At 48.7% G+C, this 18,607-nt stretch overlaps 1 protein-coding gene across 2 annotated transcripts in view; it reads right to left on the minus strand.

The window, feature by feature from the left end:
• Positions 1-18,607, minus strand: part of Gpr107 (G protein-coupled receptor 107) — a 72,829-nt gene that overhangs the window by 28,698 nt on the left and 25,524 nt on the right. For both annotated transcript variants that reach the window (XM_028756927.1, XM_028756926.1), the window contains exons 5-13: positions 17,247-17,386; positions 15,048-15,085; positions 12,903-12,959; positions 11,908-12,015; positions 11,384-11,517; positions 5,913-5,988; positions 4,530-4,603; positions 3,630-3,747; positions 751-881 (exon numbers count right to left, since the gene is read on the minus strand). In XM_028756927.1, coding sequence (XP_028612760.1) covers positions 751-881; positions 3,630-3,747; positions 4,530-4,603; positions 5,913-5,988; positions 11,384-11,517; positions 11,908-12,015; positions 12,903-12,959; positions 15,048-15,085; positions 17,247-17,386 — 876 coding nt within the window. The remainder of the gene's footprint in view (positions 1-750; positions 882-3,629; positions 3,748-4,529; positions 4,604-5,912; positions 5,989-11,383; positions 11,518-11,907; positions 12,016-12,902; positions 12,960-15,047; positions 15,086-17,246; positions 17,387-18,607) is intronic.

The raw sequence follows: 18,607 nt of genomic DNA on the forward strand, positions 1-18,607 counted from the left end.
CCCCCCGGGCCACAGCCCAGCCCTCCCAGCCCTCCTCTACTCTGGTAGCAGTTAGCTGACATGAATACTGGTGTTGTGCAAAATCTATGGGGAAGGTGACTCTATCTAGAACCATGAAAAATCAGAATGGCTGGATAATACACCAGACAACAACAGGATTCTTGAAAGCACTGGCTTACAGCAATGAGCACTGCACTCCTCAACAGTAACTCAGCGTGAACAGCACTGAAGAAGCAGTGGCCAGACACCAAGGATGAGCGGGAGATGTGCCGTCACCAGGCTGTTCTGTCTATGTGACTGCCCTAAGGCAGCAATCTGCATCTCTCTGCCACGACTTCACAAGGCCCCTCCACCACAGAGCATGACAATGACACCTTTAACGTACAATCAAAGCACAAGTCTGAAGTCCACCACTTCTGGATCAGAACAAACTACTCTCCAGAGCCCAAAATGCATTTGGCCTGAGAACTACCATTAGTTTACGTGAGTGTATGTTCTCATTTTCCATCTAAGCTAGCAAGAAAAATGATTCTCCTACTCAGCCCTTATCAAACTCTGGGCCCCATGGCCTATGGTCCAGACCAGCTCTACAGGAGTCCCTTGGGTAACTCTCAGTAGCAAAGACCTGGAGTATTGAAGTCCCAGAATCCCACCCTGAGCTAGTTATCTGGGGCAGCCTGGGGTAAACTGAGCAGTGTTTTGCAAAAAGCTATCCTGTGACATTGTACACACTGCCCTAAGGTTGCTTACCACACCACTGGGAAGAGGATGGCACCACAGCACAGCAAGTCAACCAGGAACAGAGAATCCTTCCACAGGCCATACTCAGTCGTGCCTTCCTCCGTAGACTCTATGATGATGTAGGCCACATTTGACAGGACCTGCAGGCATGAGACCAAAGCATGAGTGCTGTTATGACAGTGGTTCAAGTGGGAAGCTCACCTCAGCTCACCTGGGCTGAGCCTCAGCCTGTGGCTGCAGCGATACTGTTAGACTCACAAGCTCCCGGAGAACCTTGTCTCCTACCTTGCTAGCCCCTGAACCTGTCGAGCCTGAGAACTATCCATACTGCCATGTGATTTACGAAGTGAGTATAGATTCCTTCTACCCCCCACTCCACCCCCTGCTGGGTTCTGCAGAACCTTGAGCCTTCTTATAAGGCTCCCTTAAGCCATTGAGAAACTGTGTGAAAAACAGACACCCAAGGAGCCTCACTATCTGATCAGGTCTTCCCAGCCTAGGACGCAGACTTAGGGAAGACTATACTAATCCAGACCCCAGTAACCAATAAACTGTAAGCAGGCCAGACTTTGGGTCAGGCCTCTGCAATCAAGACACCCTAGCCCACAGAAATGGAGACTTGCTGCTTAGTGTTTCCTGAAACCATCAAGTTTGGGGTGGCATGGAGCACTGGGTAATGGAAACACTTTGCCCCAGGGCACCCGAGCCTCAGGCAGTCCCAAAAGCTGCCGGTCAGGTGGCACTTCACATCCCTCATAGCTAGGATGTCAACACTCCTCAGGCTCAGTTCTTCCTGAGAATTCTTAGTCCTCAGGGACAATAATTCTAAGTAGCTGATATCGAGACCAGAGTGGCAAGAAGTGCAGATTTCAGAGACTGCTCTGGTCCTCGAAGGGGCTAGCTAGCCCAGGTCCCTATGCTGCACAGGACATAGGTCTTTCGGAGGCTCATCCACTTCCATGTCTTGTTTCTAATTCCATATTAAGGCTTTGCCTTGTGTTTTCAGCCCTATCCTTGGGCTCTTATCAGATCATGGACAAGTTTTCAACTGACTTAACTGAGACCTCACTGTGCATCAGGGAAGTTTATTATTTATGCTGCTTCCTTTTAGTGAATACCACGAGCTAGGATGCAGAGATAAAGATAGGTATGTTGGGACGGAGAGAGAGTACAGCAGTTAAGTGTGCTTGCCAAGCAATCACAAGGATCAGAGGTCGGATCCCAGAATTCATTTAATAAGCCAAGTGTCCTGAACAGAATTATAACCCCAGCTCAGCTCGGAGTAGGATGGAGACAGGATGATGGCTGGGCTTGCTGGCCGAGTCTAGAAATGCAAACCCTAATTCCACTTGGACTTCAATTCACAGTCTGCATGAAAGAGACTGTTCCAGAAGCAGAGCTGACCACAGTGCTCTTCAACACCACGTTACTCTCTCCTGCTTCAGGTGGGGGCTGGGGGAGCTCAGCAGAGTGCCTGCCTTGCCTGTTCAAGATCCTGGGTTTCATACCAAGCAGCACGAGAAAAACAAAGGAAAGAAGGAGGAGGAGGAACAAGAGGAAGAGGAGGGGGAGGGGGAGAAAGAGGACGAATGGAAACTTTCTGGTACTTCCCAAGGCAAAAGGAAGTTGCTTAGACTTTGGTCAAGCCCTTCCCAGAGAAGTCTCATTGTCTAAATACTAACTTCCTTATCTATCTTTAGTTCAAACATCCATATTTCCTTAGGGGAGCATTCAGTGAGGCCTTGTGTGTTCACCATTCAAAGGAGTGAGCAGGGCAGAAGTCTCCATCACACCCCAGCTCAGGCTGGGGAGGAACCAACAGATCAAAAGCTCAAATCGGTCAGAGGGATACTACCAGCAATACCCACAGTTGGAAGGAAAGCTCTGGTTCTGTCATGTATGCCCAACATGTAGGCCATGCTCTGAGATCTCCACAGTAGGCTATGGAACTTCATCTTCTAGAGGTGGCCATGGTGTCTTGGTCACCAGAAGACCTCAGCTTATGTGCCTCCTCTGATGGCAGTATCACAGGTATTTGTGGCTACTCCTCTGCCACATTCCTTTTCTTAAACATCCAACCAAATCCCATCTCCATTAGAAGGCTCTTCCAGATCATTCAGAGTGATTATTTCCTTATTGAAAACCTATAGCAACTGGTCTATGTCACTGATTTGATGCTAGCCCATGCTGCTTGCTGAATGCTGCCAAACAGCCAATCAATCCCCAGAGATGACTCGACCCAGAAGTTTCACTCTCCCTTCCTCTCCTGCCAGTCACACCCATGCTGCCATCTAAATGAGAGCTGACCTCATCAAAGAAAGGCATGGCTGTGGCTAGGCAGCCAGGAAGCTCTGGTGCCCTCCCTCAGCTCTAGGCTCTGCTACCTTGCACAGACTGCTGGTGTAAGATAAGCCATGGGTCCTCCCTGAAGAGCTATGAGCTAGTTAGTCAGGCCTCAGAGTATGGATGGCCTCCAAATACAGGGTGATGTCATCAATGTTAGCCCTATGGGGGCATTCTCATATTCCACCTTGTAGGAAAAAAACTCACTGGTGCCACTCAGCTTTAAAATACTACAGGGCACCGGGCCTACTCACTAAGTGAACCACTTTGTTAGAGGCATCCAATGCAGAAAGCACAGTGATATTCGTCCTTCAGTTCTTTGCCAGCTCTCTAACCACAATCTAGGCATCCAGGCCTGTCTGAAGACAAGAGGCCACCAGGACCTCCAGCACACACCTGAAGCCTAGACTTGTCAGTAGTCGGAAAAGGAGCCCCCATCTGCAGCCCACAATGATACCAGCTCAGGTTCCCAAGTGAGCTGACTCCTTGCAGAGAGGCCTGCCCAGACCCAGGGAAGACTGACAAGGCGGCCATGGTTCCCGTACCTGGAGCGGGATGACAATCATGAAGATCTTCTTGTCTTTATCAGACAGGATATGTTTGATGAAGGCCCAGCCAGTGCCGATGAGAGCGATGGTAATGAACAGCAGTGCACCCTTTAGCCTGGAAGACAGAACAGTTCCCGGGTACCAGCAGGCTCGGTAGACTCCATTCCTGTCAGTTACTCTGTCAGCTCATTCCATGACTCTACAGCCCCCACTTCTTCTTTTTACTTTTCAAGACTTATTTATCTATGTACATGAGTGCTCTGTCTACATGTATGCCTGCATGCCAGAAGAAGGCAAAGGATCACATCATAGATGATTTTTTTTGTTTGTTTTTTTCGAGACAGGGTTTCTCTGTGTAGCCCTGGCTGTCCTAGAACTCACTCTGTAGACCAGGCTGGCCTCGAACTCAGAAATCCGCCTGCCTCTACCTCCCAAGTGCTGGGATTAAAGGCGTGCGCCACCACCGCCCAGCATCATAGATGATTTTGAGCCACCATGTAGTTGCTGGGAATTAAACTCAGGACCTGTGGAATTACAGCCAGTGCTCTTAGCAACTGAGCCATCTCTCTAGTCCCTCATGTATGTATGTATGTGTGTGTGTGTATGTATGTATGTTGAGTAACTCAAGCTAGCTCAAACTTTTAACTCAAAATGCAGCCAAAGATGATCCTGAACTTCTGATCCTCTTGCCTCTTCCTTCTCCTCCTGAGTGCTAGGATCGTGGGTGTGCACCATCATTCCAGATTTATGCAGTGCTGGGGATGGAGCTCAGGGACTCATGAAAGCTTGGCAGACACTCTCAACTGAGCCCTCCCCCAGCTCTAGCCTTGAGTGTCTTTGTAAGCCACTTCATGATGCAGGCATTACCACCACTGTCTTGTGGACCTCCATACTTACAGGTGAGTTATGTAGTATACAACAGCCCAGCCTTCAATCGGAAAGCCCTGCGAGGAGATGTAGTGGTAGTCGATCTGAAATCAAACAGCTGTGTTTCAGAAAGGCTGTGCCATGCATCTCAGTGCAGGGTAAAGCAATAAATAACTTCAAGAGACCGTGGGATGAGGAATGGGTTGTGCCCGCTCAGCCCACTGTCTAATGCTTCCCTTGCTGAGTCAGCAGCAAGCACATGAGTGTGCTAACACACTTAACTGAGAAAGGTTGACAGAGGTGTTGATGACCCTAACACCTAGCCCAGGTCACTCTCTCAATTCATACTGGCAAACACTCTCATTCTCGGCCAGGTACGTTGTCTTGAAGTCCTGCTGCTCCCAGTAAGACAACAGCTAGCTAGTCAGTCAGAAGATCTGTACAGTGACCTGGCTTCAGCAGTCTAAGCTTGGATACTCAGAGCTGCTGCACATTTGAACTTCAGAGGCTGGCTGCTGTCAGGACTAGAAAAGCTGGCCACAGTACAGGCTTATTTTCTAAAAGTCATCTAGATTTTAAAGTAGTTCAGAGCCCTCCTGAGAATCTTTTAACTTAAATCCAAAGGAGGAATTAGCCAAGTAACTTCTGTGTCCTGTTTCCATAACTAGGTGTATTTTTGCTTTCTTCTATGACCCCATTTTCAAGTGCAGAAGAAGAGCCTAGCACTTGCTTTATGTATACCCCATAGACCCCAACCCGTAAATCCTGACCCCACAGGCAAGCCCCCAGGCAACCCCCAGGCAAGCCCCCAGGCAAGCTCCCAGGCAACCCCCCAGGCAAGCCCACAGGCAAGCTCATTCTGACGTGCACCAGTTCTCAAGTAGTCAAAGCTCAGTTCTTGGACTCCAGATCTTTGTAAGACTTGTTTTTTCCTCTGGTAATTTACTAACACTGAACTTCACTGAGATACAAGGATGCTTAGTAAAACAAGGGAAGTTCAGGAATGACCTAGCAGGGGGCGCACTCACCTCCAGATGACAGAAACAAGGGGATTGGCGGGGGGGGGGGGGGGGGGGGAGAAGCATTTGATATGCATAGAGACACCTATGATCCCAGCATCAGGAGGCTGAGCCAACAGGATCACACAAGTTCAAGGTTAGCCTTGGCTATAGCATGAGACTGTCTCAAAAACAATAAAATAATAAAGTTCTGGAAAGACTATGGCCTGTAAGTAGAATTCAAGGCTGAGCTAGCTCACTGGCCCTATGGCCAGCTCTGTGCACAAAGGGGCTTTCTGTATGGAAAGCAGGTTCTTGCCCTTCCTCTCCCACCTGGCCCTGCCTTCTAACTTCTTTCCCCAATCAAGTATGTACATTCCTCATTTCATCAATGACCCCACATGCTAATACATACTGCATGGAACACCAAGGACAGAGACTTGGTGAAAGGAAGGGCCGCCATCAACCAGTGAATTTTAAATACATCATTCCTATAAAAAGAGAGAAGAAAGAATTAAAAGACTCCGCTTTCCCAAAGGCAGCCACAGTAGCAGGTACTTCTTTTTCCTTCCTTCCTTCCTTCCTTCCTTCCTTCTTTCCTTCCTTCCTTCCTTCCTTCCTTCCTTCCTTCCTCCTCCTCCTCCTCCTCCTCTTCTTCCTCCTTTTCTTCCTCCTCCTCTTCTTCTTTTTGAGACAGGCTTTCTCTATATAGCCCTGGCCATCCTGGAAGTCACTATGGAGACCATGTTGGCCTGGAATTCACAGAGCTCTACCCACCTCTGCCTCCTGAGTGCTGGGATCAAAGGTGTGCAGCACCACACCTGGCTCCATCAGGTACATTTCTAAGCAAGCATCAAGTACAATCTGAACTAACCACAAACATGAAGTCTTTTTTTTTTTTATACAAAGCAGTTTTCCAGTAAATGAATCCAGTAGGAATGAATCTGTGGTGGTTTGGATGAGAAAGGCTCCCACAGGCTGGTACAGATAAGCTTGGTTTGCAGTTAGTAGAACTGTTGATGTGAGCTTCTGGATACAACACATGCCTGTCGACTGCAGTGCTCTCACTATGATGGTCGTGGACTCACCCTCTGGGACTGGAAGCCTCAAATAAGATCTCTTTTCCACAAGATGCCTTGGTCATGGCATCTTAGCACAGCAATAGAAAAGGAACTAAGTCAGAGCCCTTCGACATTTCCAGCACACAGTTTAACGCAGTAACAGAGTTATGCCCTGCAGACAGGTGTGATATCTCTTGAGGCATGCTAAGATGGACATCTACACACCGACCAACTTCTTCCCTGGAAACCACATTGAATCAGCCACACAGGAATAAGAAGAGCAGTCCTGAAGACAATATGAAATCCCAGGGAAGACAGAAAATGAGATGTATCTGAGGATGTCTGAGCCCAACACAGAAGGCCTGGGAGCTGGTCGTGGTGACAGGTGAGGAGACAGTGCTGGCATCATGCCCTTCCTCCCTCTTACAAGCCTGCTGGATAAAGCTCCACACTCATCCCCTCTCACAGGCTCTAGGCCACCCTTGAGCTCCAGGCATTAGAGTCTTCCTTCTATGTCTACCCCGACTCCTGCAGAAAAGAACTCAAGGAGGCTGTCTCAGAGACAAATAAGACTCCTCTTCTTTTTTTTTTTTTTTGGTTTTTCGAGACAGGGTTTCTCTGTGTAGCCCTGGCTGTCCTGGAACTCACTCTGTAGACCAGGCTAGCCTCGAACTCAGAAACCTGCCTGCCTCTGCCTCCCAACAAATAAGACTCTTAAAGTAAACAAAGACCCACCAAGAGCCCAGGGCATGCGCACACCCTCACACATCATGTTGGGATGGCACTGTAGTAAGTACATGAGGAATATTTATCACCAAGGGGAACAAAGCAACAGATAAGGAAGCGCAGAAGGAAGACCCACACACATAGGTGGGAAAGGACAGACCATTGCAGTAGCAAAAAATCATCTGAGAGCTACACACAGAAGGAAGTAAAGCTGCGGCCAGTGGTGGCACACGCCTTTAATACCAGCACTCGGGCGGCAGAGGCGGGCTGAGAGAATCTCCTGTGCACTGTATGGAAGTATCACGTGTCAATAAAACGCTGTTGACCTATTAGCTTAGGCAGGAACTAGGGAGGTGGAAGTTCCAGTACAGAGGGAGGAATTATCCCATAGTCAGGTGTGGGGATGTGTTCGGGGGGAGGGGATGTACACCCTGGAGCACTGAAGGGGACTGTCGTATGAAACTAAGGAGAGGTAACCAACCACATGGCAGGACTTAGAATACAAGAAATGGGTAAGTTATGAGCTGGTGGGGGAACAAGCCAAAGCTATTGATCTAGGCATTTACTCAAGAGATATTAAGTCTCATGCCATTATTTGGTGAACTTGGGTGTGGGTGGAGAAGCCCGTGGTTACAGGCAGGTGGAGCTCTGAGTTTGAGGCCAGCTTGGTGTACAGAGGGAGTTCCAGGAAGCCAGGGCTGAACAGAGAAACTTTGTCTTGAAAAACCAACACCCCCCCCCCAAAAAAAAGGAAGAAAAGAAAGAAAAAGAGGAGGGGGAGGAGGAAGACAAAGAGGAAGAAGAGGAGGAGGAAGAGGAAGAGGAGGGAAGTAAACTGGACTCACTGTCTACTTCTTGAGAGCGATTCCAGATGAGCCCAGCTGTGAATGAAACATACCTTGTGACCTGGAATCCTAAAGGGCCCCTCGGACCCAAGACACATGGCCCCAAAGATAAAATTAGGTGGTGGGGGTTCATCACAGTCAAACCTTTCATTTAACAACACTCACTGCTGACAAGCCTAGTGACCATAACGACCGGAGACAAGACTTGCATGTGTAGCCAGACAAGGAACTGATCTAGAACACGGAAGACTTTTGTTCATATAAAGCAGCTAGACAGGGAGAAAATCCAATGTACAAGCACTAGAGGCCTGCAGTGAGAGTCCCCTCAGGGACACTGAGGAGTCAGACAACCCACTTACACACACCAGACTGGCACACACCAAGAGGCCAGCTGTAGTGAGAGGATGGTGACAGAACTCAGCTCCCAGGCAGAGTGGACCATGGTGCAGCCACGAGGTGGGCAATCTAACAACACTCCATGAAACTTGCAAAGGACAGGTCCCCAGGAGAGCTCAGAAGGTAGGAGGAGACAAGGCTCCTACAGCACTCTGCGGGAGCAGGAGGCTGCGGCAACCTGCACGTACTCCTGTCTCTAGGGACTTCGGGGGGACCCGTGGGGACGTACGCAGCCCATAAAACACAGAGGAGTGGGAAAAATCAGCCATCTGGATGCAGACAGCAGCATGGCTGATGGAAAAAGTGTCACGAACTTATTTTTTTCCAGACAGAGTTCAGTGCCCTGTGCTTGGGGGAGGGCCATGGTGTACAGTGCAGTTCTGTGCAACCCTAGCTGTCCTCACTCTGTACATCAGGCTGATCTCGAACTCACAGAGATCACCTGCTTCTGCCTCTCAAATGCTGGAATTAAATGTGTGTACCGATACCTGGCAGTGTCACTGATTTTAAATAGTTGTATCTGCAGACAACACTTTCTATACATTTAAATCATATACAAAACAACAATAACAACAACAAAAAAACTCCCAACATACCACAGATATTACTTACAAGAACATACAATCGTTCCAAACTATATACTCAGCATATTGGGGTGACTTTCCATGGTCAAGGAGAAGTGAGCGAGGGACAGGAAGTGGTGGGGGATGGTCAGTTGAGAGAGGAGCACACACAGAGAGATGATGAGACCACACCACAGCCTGCCCACACTGGGCTTCTGGCTTATCTCCTGGGTACTTTCCTGTTCTGGTGATTCCTCACTGAAGGTCAAAAAGGAAGTCTATGCCAGAGCAGTCTGCTACTGAATGGCAGCGGCTTTACCCAAAGTACAGCACTGCCCACTTACAGCCTGGCCAGTTTGACTTTCAGTCCTCAATTAAACACCCCTGCTAGGACAATGAAAGGCTCCGAAGTCATGGCGACCTGGCCTTGACTCTGATTTGGTCCTCATGACCTTCATCTCTGAAATGGCACAGCTACACGGCAACAAACCTAGGAGAGCAGCCCACCTACGAGGACTGAACATCATCAGCTGCCTCTCCCCCTGCCAGCCCAGCACTGCTTGCTCTCACTCTGCGGTGCATGGCATACTAAACCTGAAAGGAGAGACAAGCATCAGCAGGCAGCCTCCAGTGCCAGTTCAGTCACTGGCTAGCTCACTTCCACTCTCTGAGCCTCAGTACATTTATGTGACAAAGATGTATCATTCTTCTTGGCCCTAATGAGTGTCCTAGACACCCCCTGCGGCCTTGGGGTCATATGCCCATGTGAAATACACACTTCCAACCTACCAGCACTCGCTGGCTGTTACATGGCTGTTACTGGCATACCTCAAATTGCATCTTTTTGGATATGTACACATCCACATTCAATTAAAAACATGACTGGCACAAAACAGACCAGCCCCACCTAACCACCATCTTAGCCAAGGGAGCTGAGATGATGACACTGCCGTTGCTGAGGAAAGGAAAATGAAACAGCAGGGAGCATGGGAAAGGGAGGGGGCCACGAGTACTCATCGCACATTCTGGTGTGAAGACACAGCAGAGCTAACTAAGTATGCGAGAGGCCCGGCAGGAAGAAGGCCAATTATTACTGCCCCAGGGGTGTAGCTGAGGAATGAGGAGGCACAGTAAGGAGGCAGACAGGAAGTCAAAGTGTGCCTGGGGAAGGGCCATGGTGTACAGTGCAGGTCAGAGGACAACCTGCCGGAGTCAGGAACTATTACATGGAACCAGGGCACTGAACTCAGGTCATTATGCTAGGCAGCAGGTGCTTTTACCCACTAATAAATGCTCTTGTCAGCATGGAAGATTCTTTTAAAAGGGCCCAAATCCAAGACTCTTGAGTGTCCATTAAAATGCAATGAAGACACCAAGGGTTTCAGCTTCTGCTCCAGTGCTCCAGAAAGAGGTGTCTGGGGCACTTAATTATCATGTGAATTTTGGGTAACACTGTTTTGCAGACCTCAAGTCTAAAGGTCTTTTTTTTTTTAAAGGTTTTTATTTATTTACTACATGTACGTACACTGTAGCTGTCTTCAAACACCCTGTAAGAGAGCATCAGATCTCATTGTGGATGGTTGTGAGCCACCATGTGGTTGCTGGGATTTGAACTCATGACCTCTGGAAGAGCAGTCAGTGCCCTTAACCACTGAGCCATCTCACCAGCCCCTAAAGGTCTTTTAATGTAAAAATGTTTTACACTATTTTGCTCTAAGATTTCTGGGCCAGGAGACAGAATCCATTCCTATGCGGCCACTCCCCTCAACAACAGAGAAGAGGAAGTCAGAGCCTCGGGGCTTTGGGACAAGGGTTCAGGTGAAAGGCAGATGGATTCCAAATGGGTTTTTCCCAGGGTCAAGCTCCTGGCAGTCAAAAGAAAAAGTCCAGAGAGGCTTTTGGCCAATGCTTCAGAGCTGGAAGCTTTAAGCTTTCACTGACAGTGACTGATATCATCACTAACTCTTCTCAAGATGGGTGTCTCCTAAAAGGTACCACCCACCATGCTCTCTGTGCAAAGTGTCCAGGACTTCAGCATCTTTGCAAGGGCAACACTTGGGTTTTGGCTGTTTGTGTGTTTACTCTAACATCTGGATAAGCCTTCTAAACAAAACACTAAGAGTGAGCCAATAGCGGAGTAGACAGAGCCTCTCCCACTAGAGGCTCCTGCCTAGCCTCTCAGTCTCTCAAGAAAGACACCCTGGAAGACAGCAGGGCTGTTCAATGCCACCTCTCCCAGGAGCAAAGTCCAGGAGGATGAAATCTTGCAGCTCTCCACACACTTGGAGCACTTACCTTCGCTTACGAAGGATGTGAATCCAGATGGTCCCTGACAGAAAGAAGAACAAGGCCATGGAAACATATAACTTGGGGAGAGGAATCTCCCCGGCAGAGAGGTAGCTGTCAGGGTTCTTCTCCGTGATATCAATCTGAAACCAACATAAGGTGCATCCCTCTTAGAAACAGACTGTCTCTAGTCAGGAATACACATGCATAGCTTCTTCTTGAAAGCATGTGTGCCAGCCTGTAACAAGCAGGTTGCTACTGTCTGGGCTGGAAGACATACCCCACCCAGCTCTCTGCAGGAGCACCCTGCCCACTGCAGGGTCCTGGCCAGCCCCACCTCCTCACAGTAGTGGTTCCCATACCTCCACAGCAATGGGTGCTCTCAGGATGCACAAAGCCCTGGTGCATTGCTAGCATCAGAACCAAAGCAAAATAAAACAGAAAGCCTCCTGCAGTCCACCCTAGTCTTATGGAGAAGCAGATGGCTGTCTCACACTGACAGCATCCTTTTGGATGGCCCATGTGGCACTCACATTTAGGCTGAATGAGACCTGTTCAGACTTCACGTTGTTGCCTGGGCACTTGTGGAAGTAAAGGCTGTAGAGGCCTTCCTGGTCGTCGGTGCTGATGTTGAAGAAGAACTGGAAGAGAGAAGGAAGAGCTCCTCACAGCCTAAGCTGTAGCTCCCAGTCCCAACAATAAGTTAGGGGCCTCAGCAGACAGAGGTTCGTTGGCCTTGGAATCCCCAGAACAGAGGTCGGACAGGGTGTCCTCATGCTGTGGGCCTCTAGCACTTTCTGCCAGTGTTGAAGCACAGACACGTGGTGGAACCATGTGGTGATCACCTGTGTCCAGCTGCCTGGGCCCTGCAGCCTCACTTCCTCCATATCTACCTATCTGGGATGGCTCTGCTGAGGTCAGCAGAGGGACAGCCAAAGGTCAGACAGCATCTCATTTATAAGTCAACAAACAACTTTATTTTCTGAGACGTGAACTCCATCAGCCACTAATTGTCTCAGTGATCAAAAGTCCTATACACACAGGACCAGTGTATGTCGCTGTGGGCATGTTACAGCTCAGTGGCTCTTCCGAGTAAACACAAACACAGGTTGCATGGGAAAACACCATGTGCCACTGCCAGGGGACATCCACATGTAGTTCACAGCTGGGCTGGCTGGCAGGCACCCAAGGCCTCTAAAACTACATCACTCTCAACTCCCAGCACAGGTCCTTCCAGGGGTAGACCTGTCAGCCTGAGTGGGAGTCAGCACGGACTGCGAATGGAGACCCAAGCTGAGTGGAGCTGGAGTCTGGGCCTCTTACCTCACTGCACTTTCACGAGGTTTCTCAGGGTCAGAGACTCACAACTTAGGTTAGCAGATAGAGCTAACACCCTAGTGGCGGGAGGGGGGGTGGTCCTGCAGTCCAGGGATCACACGCAGTGAGTTACTGTCCCTATAACCAAGGTGCCAGTAAAGACTTTCACATGGCAGAGATGGAGTAAACTTTACTCCAAGGTGACACATACCTGAAATGAGACAGCCCCATCACTCTTATGAACTTGGAAGAATTTCTCTGCTATAGCCTGAAAAGACACAAGACTCTGTTTCAGGACAACAGTGGCAGAAAACATCCTTAGGGAAAGTCAAAGCTGATGGGGTGCTGTGGGGGCTGAAGAGAATGGTCAATGATTAAGAGCACTGGCAGGCAGTGGTGGTGCACGCCTTTAATCCCAGCACTTGGGAGGCAGAGGCAGGCGGATTTCTGAGTTCGAGGCCAGCCTGGTCTACAGAGTGAGTTCCAGGATAGCCCGGGCTATACAGAGAAACCCTGTCTCTAAAAAAAAAAACAAAAAACAAACAAACAAACAAAAAAAAAGAGCACTGACTAGTTTTGAAGAGATCCCAGGCTCAGTTTCCACACAGAGCTCGCAGGTGTCTGTAATTCCAATCACAGAGGCTCTATGCCCTCTTTTGGCCTCTGTGGGCACTGAATACATATGATACATACACATACCTGCAGGCAAAATGCCCAAACACTTAAAATAAAAAATTAAAGCTAAGCTTTTAATCCCATCGCTTGGGAGAAAGAGGAGGGCAAACCTCTGAGTTTGAGGCCAACCTAGACTACAGAGCAGGTTCCAGAATGGCCAGGGCTACCCAAAGAAAAACTCTGTGTTGAAAAAAAAATTCAAGCTAGTCAGGCCAGAGAGATGACTGACTGGTCAAGGACACTCAAAGGTAAGCGCAGACCTCCCTCCTGTCAGCTTGCCCTTGCAGAGAACCCGGGTTTGGTTCCCAGTGCCCACAGGTTCTAACTACAGTTCTAGAGGATCCAACAGGATCTCTCCTCACTAACATGGGCACAGACACACATATGATGTGCATACATATATGCAGGGAAACACTCACTGTGCTGGCTACTTTTACATCAACTTGATACAAGCTAGAGTTATCTGAAAGGAAGGAAACTCAATTGAGAAAAGACCCCAAAAAATCTGGCTGTAGGGCATTTTCTTAATTAGCGATTGATGGGAGACGGTCCAGCCATTGTCCCTGGGCTGGTGGTCCCGGCTTCAGTAAGAAAGCAGGCTGAACAAGCAATGGGGAGCAAGCCAGTAAGCAGCACCCTCCATGGCCTCTGCATCAGGTCCTGCCTCCAGGTTCCAGCTCTGCATGAGCTCCTGTTCTGACTCCCTTCAGTGATGGACTATGATTCAGAAATGTGAGCCCAATGAACCCTTTCCTCCCCAGACTGCTTTTGGTCATGGTTGTTTCTTTATAGCAATAGAATTCCTAACTAGGGCACTCATACATAAAAATAAGTTAAAGCCAACTAAAACAAAACAAAACAAAACAAAACAAAACAAACCACCAAATCTCTTCCTCAAGACTGCTGACCTTCAAGAGCCCTCTGACAAGGCCGTTCACTGCCTTTCCAGATAGATCTGAGATCCTGTCTCAGAAGGCGGCTCCCCTTTCCCATTTCCTTCCTCAGCTTCCTTCCTTCTTGGCTACTCTATAACTCCTTCCCCGGTCTTCCTGTGAACACATCTCTAAAGTTTCTACAAGACCAAGGATGCTGCCCTGGGCAGAGCCAAACAAACATCCCACCTACACTCTGCTTCTGACTCAGACAGGAGCGCCACCATCTGCAACGCGATTCACACCAAGCCATGGGAAGAGACCAGCTACGAGCACACGAGAGTGGGAGAAACTCGGGTGGTTAGGCTGAACGAAGGCAACGGGAGAATACATCTGCATGCTGTGTTTCTATAAGGCTCCCTGTAGCCACTATCTACTGCAGCGACTGTTCCTTGGGCACGGGATGACAAAGGGGCAGGAGAAATCTTTGAGGTGATGAATACATTCACCATCTTGCTTGACAGGTCACATGTACCTGTCCCTCTAGGCACGGGCAGTTTATTGTCACCCAATCACAAAACCGTTAGAAGGAAGAAAACCAACAAGCAAACAAAGCCAGTCCTGGTGTGTGCACCTATAATCCTAGCTTCAGAGATGGAGGCAGGAGGCAGTTCAAAATGGTTTCAGTGTGTTGATGCTGTCTCTCCAAACACAAGCATGTATCATGCACACATATATGCACATACAAACATACATGTAAGCACATACACACATCCAGAGACCCTGAGAAGAGGGAGGTCTGTGCTTACCTTTGAGTCCGCTGTACTTCGTTTAGCCTTGGAACCATCTAGAAGCACAAACATTGAGAGGTATCACTGCTTCGCTCAGCTCACACACATACAGTGCATTATCATTGTATAGGCTCCAGCTTATCAATAACCCATCACCAAAACAAACAAATCACAGGGCCTCCACCTCCTCAGGTCCCCAGAGATAATGCCTGTGCAGTAGAAACAGCAAATCAAAGTGGCGTACATCCTACAGATGTTGCTGTGCTAATCACAGCAAAACCAACAGGAAAGCCTCTGTGCAAACAATGAAAACGGCAGAGAAGCCACTCCGAACAACTATCAGAGGCACTTTAACAAGAATCTAACTGACTTGATTCACTCGGAAAGCTTAGTGTAGCCACGCCCTCTGTGTGGCACTGGGGATGACACCCCACCCTCGGCCTGTGCACGGTAAACCGGCTCACCACTGACTTGCCCCACCAGTCTGTACTTGCAGATGTCTTGCTGCTGAAAACTCTTTTTTGTCGCTATTGGTTTTTTTAGGATCCCCCAACAGCAGTGTATTAAGATTACTAATGGAGAAAAATTACATAGTTGTATTTTAATTTTAAAAAAAAAAAAGCTTACTAGGGAATGATAAGAAGTTCAAGGCCATTCTCAGCTACATAGAGAACTCAAGGCTAGCTAGGAGTTCAGTTCCCAGCAACCACAATCTGGTGCCCTCTTCTGGAACAGAGTGGATACCTTCCTGGGGAAGGCAATTCAACCCTACTACAGGAAGAGGGTGTTTGATAAACACGGGGGATTTGTACAAGCAGAGCCAGAGTAGGCACAGAACAGCACTCTACACTCTAGTTCTTTCCTCTGACTCTTAATTTGCATCAGCTTTCAACAAATCCAGGGAAAAGTAAACAACAACGTAAGTGCTGAATATGCACAGGTCTCTAATGCTCTAATGGGACCGACAGTTAACACAGCACACGGATGTCTGGAGAGAGCCGCAGCCTCAGGAAGAGCAGTCTAAGAACAGCAGTGAGTGTAGCTTGGGTTCAGAGGGGAAGGCAGGGAAGCAGGAGCCCAAGGCCTGGTCACACAAACCCCTCTCCCCAAAACATTAGGAAAGGAAAAACAAAATCCAACATGGACTTTTCTGCCTTTCCATTTTAGCATTTACCCCCAAATTCCGTTTCTCTTTGCTGCATAGGCCTCACCTTGACTGGGGACAGATGTTCTTCCTGCCTCAGCCTCCCAAGTACTAAGACTGTAGACATGCACAGTGCCCAGCATGTTAGACAGACACCCAGTATTCCAGCATCAGCTGTTATGTTTCGCCTGCATTCTGATGGATGCAGACCGCCCACCTGATCTGATGTGGACTGTCAATATTCTTAAAGGCAATCGTATCCTCTGAGCCAGAGACCCCAGCTCCACCAACCTATCTTGAAGACAGTAGTACACATACAGTAATTTTCCTTTGTAAAAAGACTCATCTTAGGGCTGGAGAGATGACTCAGTGGTTAAGAGCACTGGTTGCTCTTCCAGACGTCCTGAGTTCAATTCCCAGCAACCACATGGTGGCTCACAGCCAACTGTAATGAGATCAAGTGCCCTATTCTGGCACACAGGCATATGCGCAGGCAGAACACATAATAAATGAACAAATGAGTCTTTTTTTAAAAAAGACTCATCTTTATTTGTGTGTGTGCCTTGTTTATGGGTGCCTGTGGAGGCCAGAAGGGCTGTGGACCCCTTGGAACTGGGGTTTACAGGTTTCACGAACCACCTGATGTGGGTGTTGGGAGGTAAACTAGGGTCCTCTGGAGGGCAAGCAAGTTTTCTCAACTGCTGAGCCATCTCTCCAGTTTCTACAGACAAGGATTTCTATGAATGAGTAAATCCAATGCCATAATACCTGGATAAGCCTGGAGATGACAGTGTCACTCAGGGAAAGGCTAAGCACGTGTCAGAATCACTTACTAGGACAGTGGGATAGAATAAAGGGAAACCAACGGACATGCACAGGCTGGACACGTGACTGGAGCTGTATATGAGGCAACATGCTCTAGACTGAGGAAATGAGGCCAGCCAGGGACGAGGAGAGGTCTCTTGTCTCTCTTCCTTCCACAGGCTTCCTGTGTGGCCTCCAGAGCACAATGCTCAGACAATACAGACCAGGCTGCAGTTCTTGAAAACAAAATCTCTACAAAGAAAGCTTACCAAGGGTTCTCTGAGCCTCACTGTCTTTGGGGTTGGAGCTGACAGCAGGCTCCTGGCTCCGACTCAGGACTTTCTCATCCTTCCTGAAGACAATCTCTGGTAACTGCTTACCAGCTTCTGGTGGGGATCTGACCTTGACTCTATATCCAAGGAAGACAGAAAGGAGAGTTCAGAGCAGCACTCCAGCCTTCACTAAAGACAGCCATAGGCCTAGTTCAAGCTGTCTTTTGTTTGTTTGTTTGTTTTCAACACAAGGTTTCTCTGTGTAGCCCTGGCTGTCCTAGAACTAGCTCTGTAGATCATGCTTGCCTCAAGCTCAAGAGATCAACCTACTTCTGCCTCCCAGCTGCTAGGATTAAAGGCGTGTGCCATCATGGCCAGCTCCAGCTTGGAGTCTGGCACTTTGTGCCATCCCTGACACATTAAAGAGGTAAATTCTGCCATCCACATCCTATGCTGTAACTGAAGTACAGAAAGGGTAAAACACTGGCCAAGGACTGGAGAGACCATGCAGGGCCAAAGTGCTTGCCTAGCCTGCACACGGCCCAGACCCTGGCCCCAGCCCTGCCACCCGAAGCTAGTGAGCAGCTAAATGAGGAGCCTGACAGTCTCTCTCTAAACCAGGGTAGCAGCAAATACATAAATATGCTGTTCACATATCCCTTAAGGATTCTTAATGTGCTCAGAACATTGGTGAAGAGAAACAGAAGACACAGTTTCTATAATACAGTCAGGGGAAGTTCAGGGACTGTGTGAGGAATTGGGGACACTACTAATTCCTGGCCTAAAAGCCGTTTCCTCCTCCTCTCTGTTTCAACAACTAACGATGTGTTTGTGTGTGCGTATGCAAGCTTATGTGCACCATATGCACACCAGATCCTGGGAAGGTTTCTAATCCACTAGAGCTGGAGCAGGTGAGGTGACTGTGAGCCCGCTGAGAACGCTGAGAACCACACGCAGGTCCGCTGCAAGACTGATGAGTGCTCTTACTCACCAAGCCATCTGTCTAGCACGCCCCTCTTGTTTTCGTTTATAAGACAGAGGCTAACTATGTGACCCTGGCCTGGAACTTACCATGTAGACAAAGCTAACCTCAATCTCAAAGAGATCTGCTGGCTTCTACTTCCTGAGTGCTGTGATTAAAGATTTGTGTCCCTGGGAGCTGGAGAGATGGCTCAGTGGTTAAGAGCACTGACTGCTGCCGGGGCGGTGGTGGCGCACGCCTTTAATCCCAGCACTTGGGAGGCAGAGGCAGGCGGATTTCTGAGTTCGAGGCCAGCCTGGTCTACAGAGTTAGTTCTAGGACAGCCAGGACTACACAGAGAAACCCTGTCTCGAAAAAACCAAAAAAACAAAAACAA

The sequence above is a fragment of the Grammomys surdaster genome, unplaced genomic scaffold (assembly GCF_004785775.1).
Source record: "Grammomys surdaster isolate TR1022 unplaced genomic scaffold, NIH_TR_1.0 126133, whole genome shotgun sequence".
NCBI lineage: Eukaryota > Metazoa > Chordata > Mammalia > Rodentia > Muridae > Grammomys > Grammomys surdaster.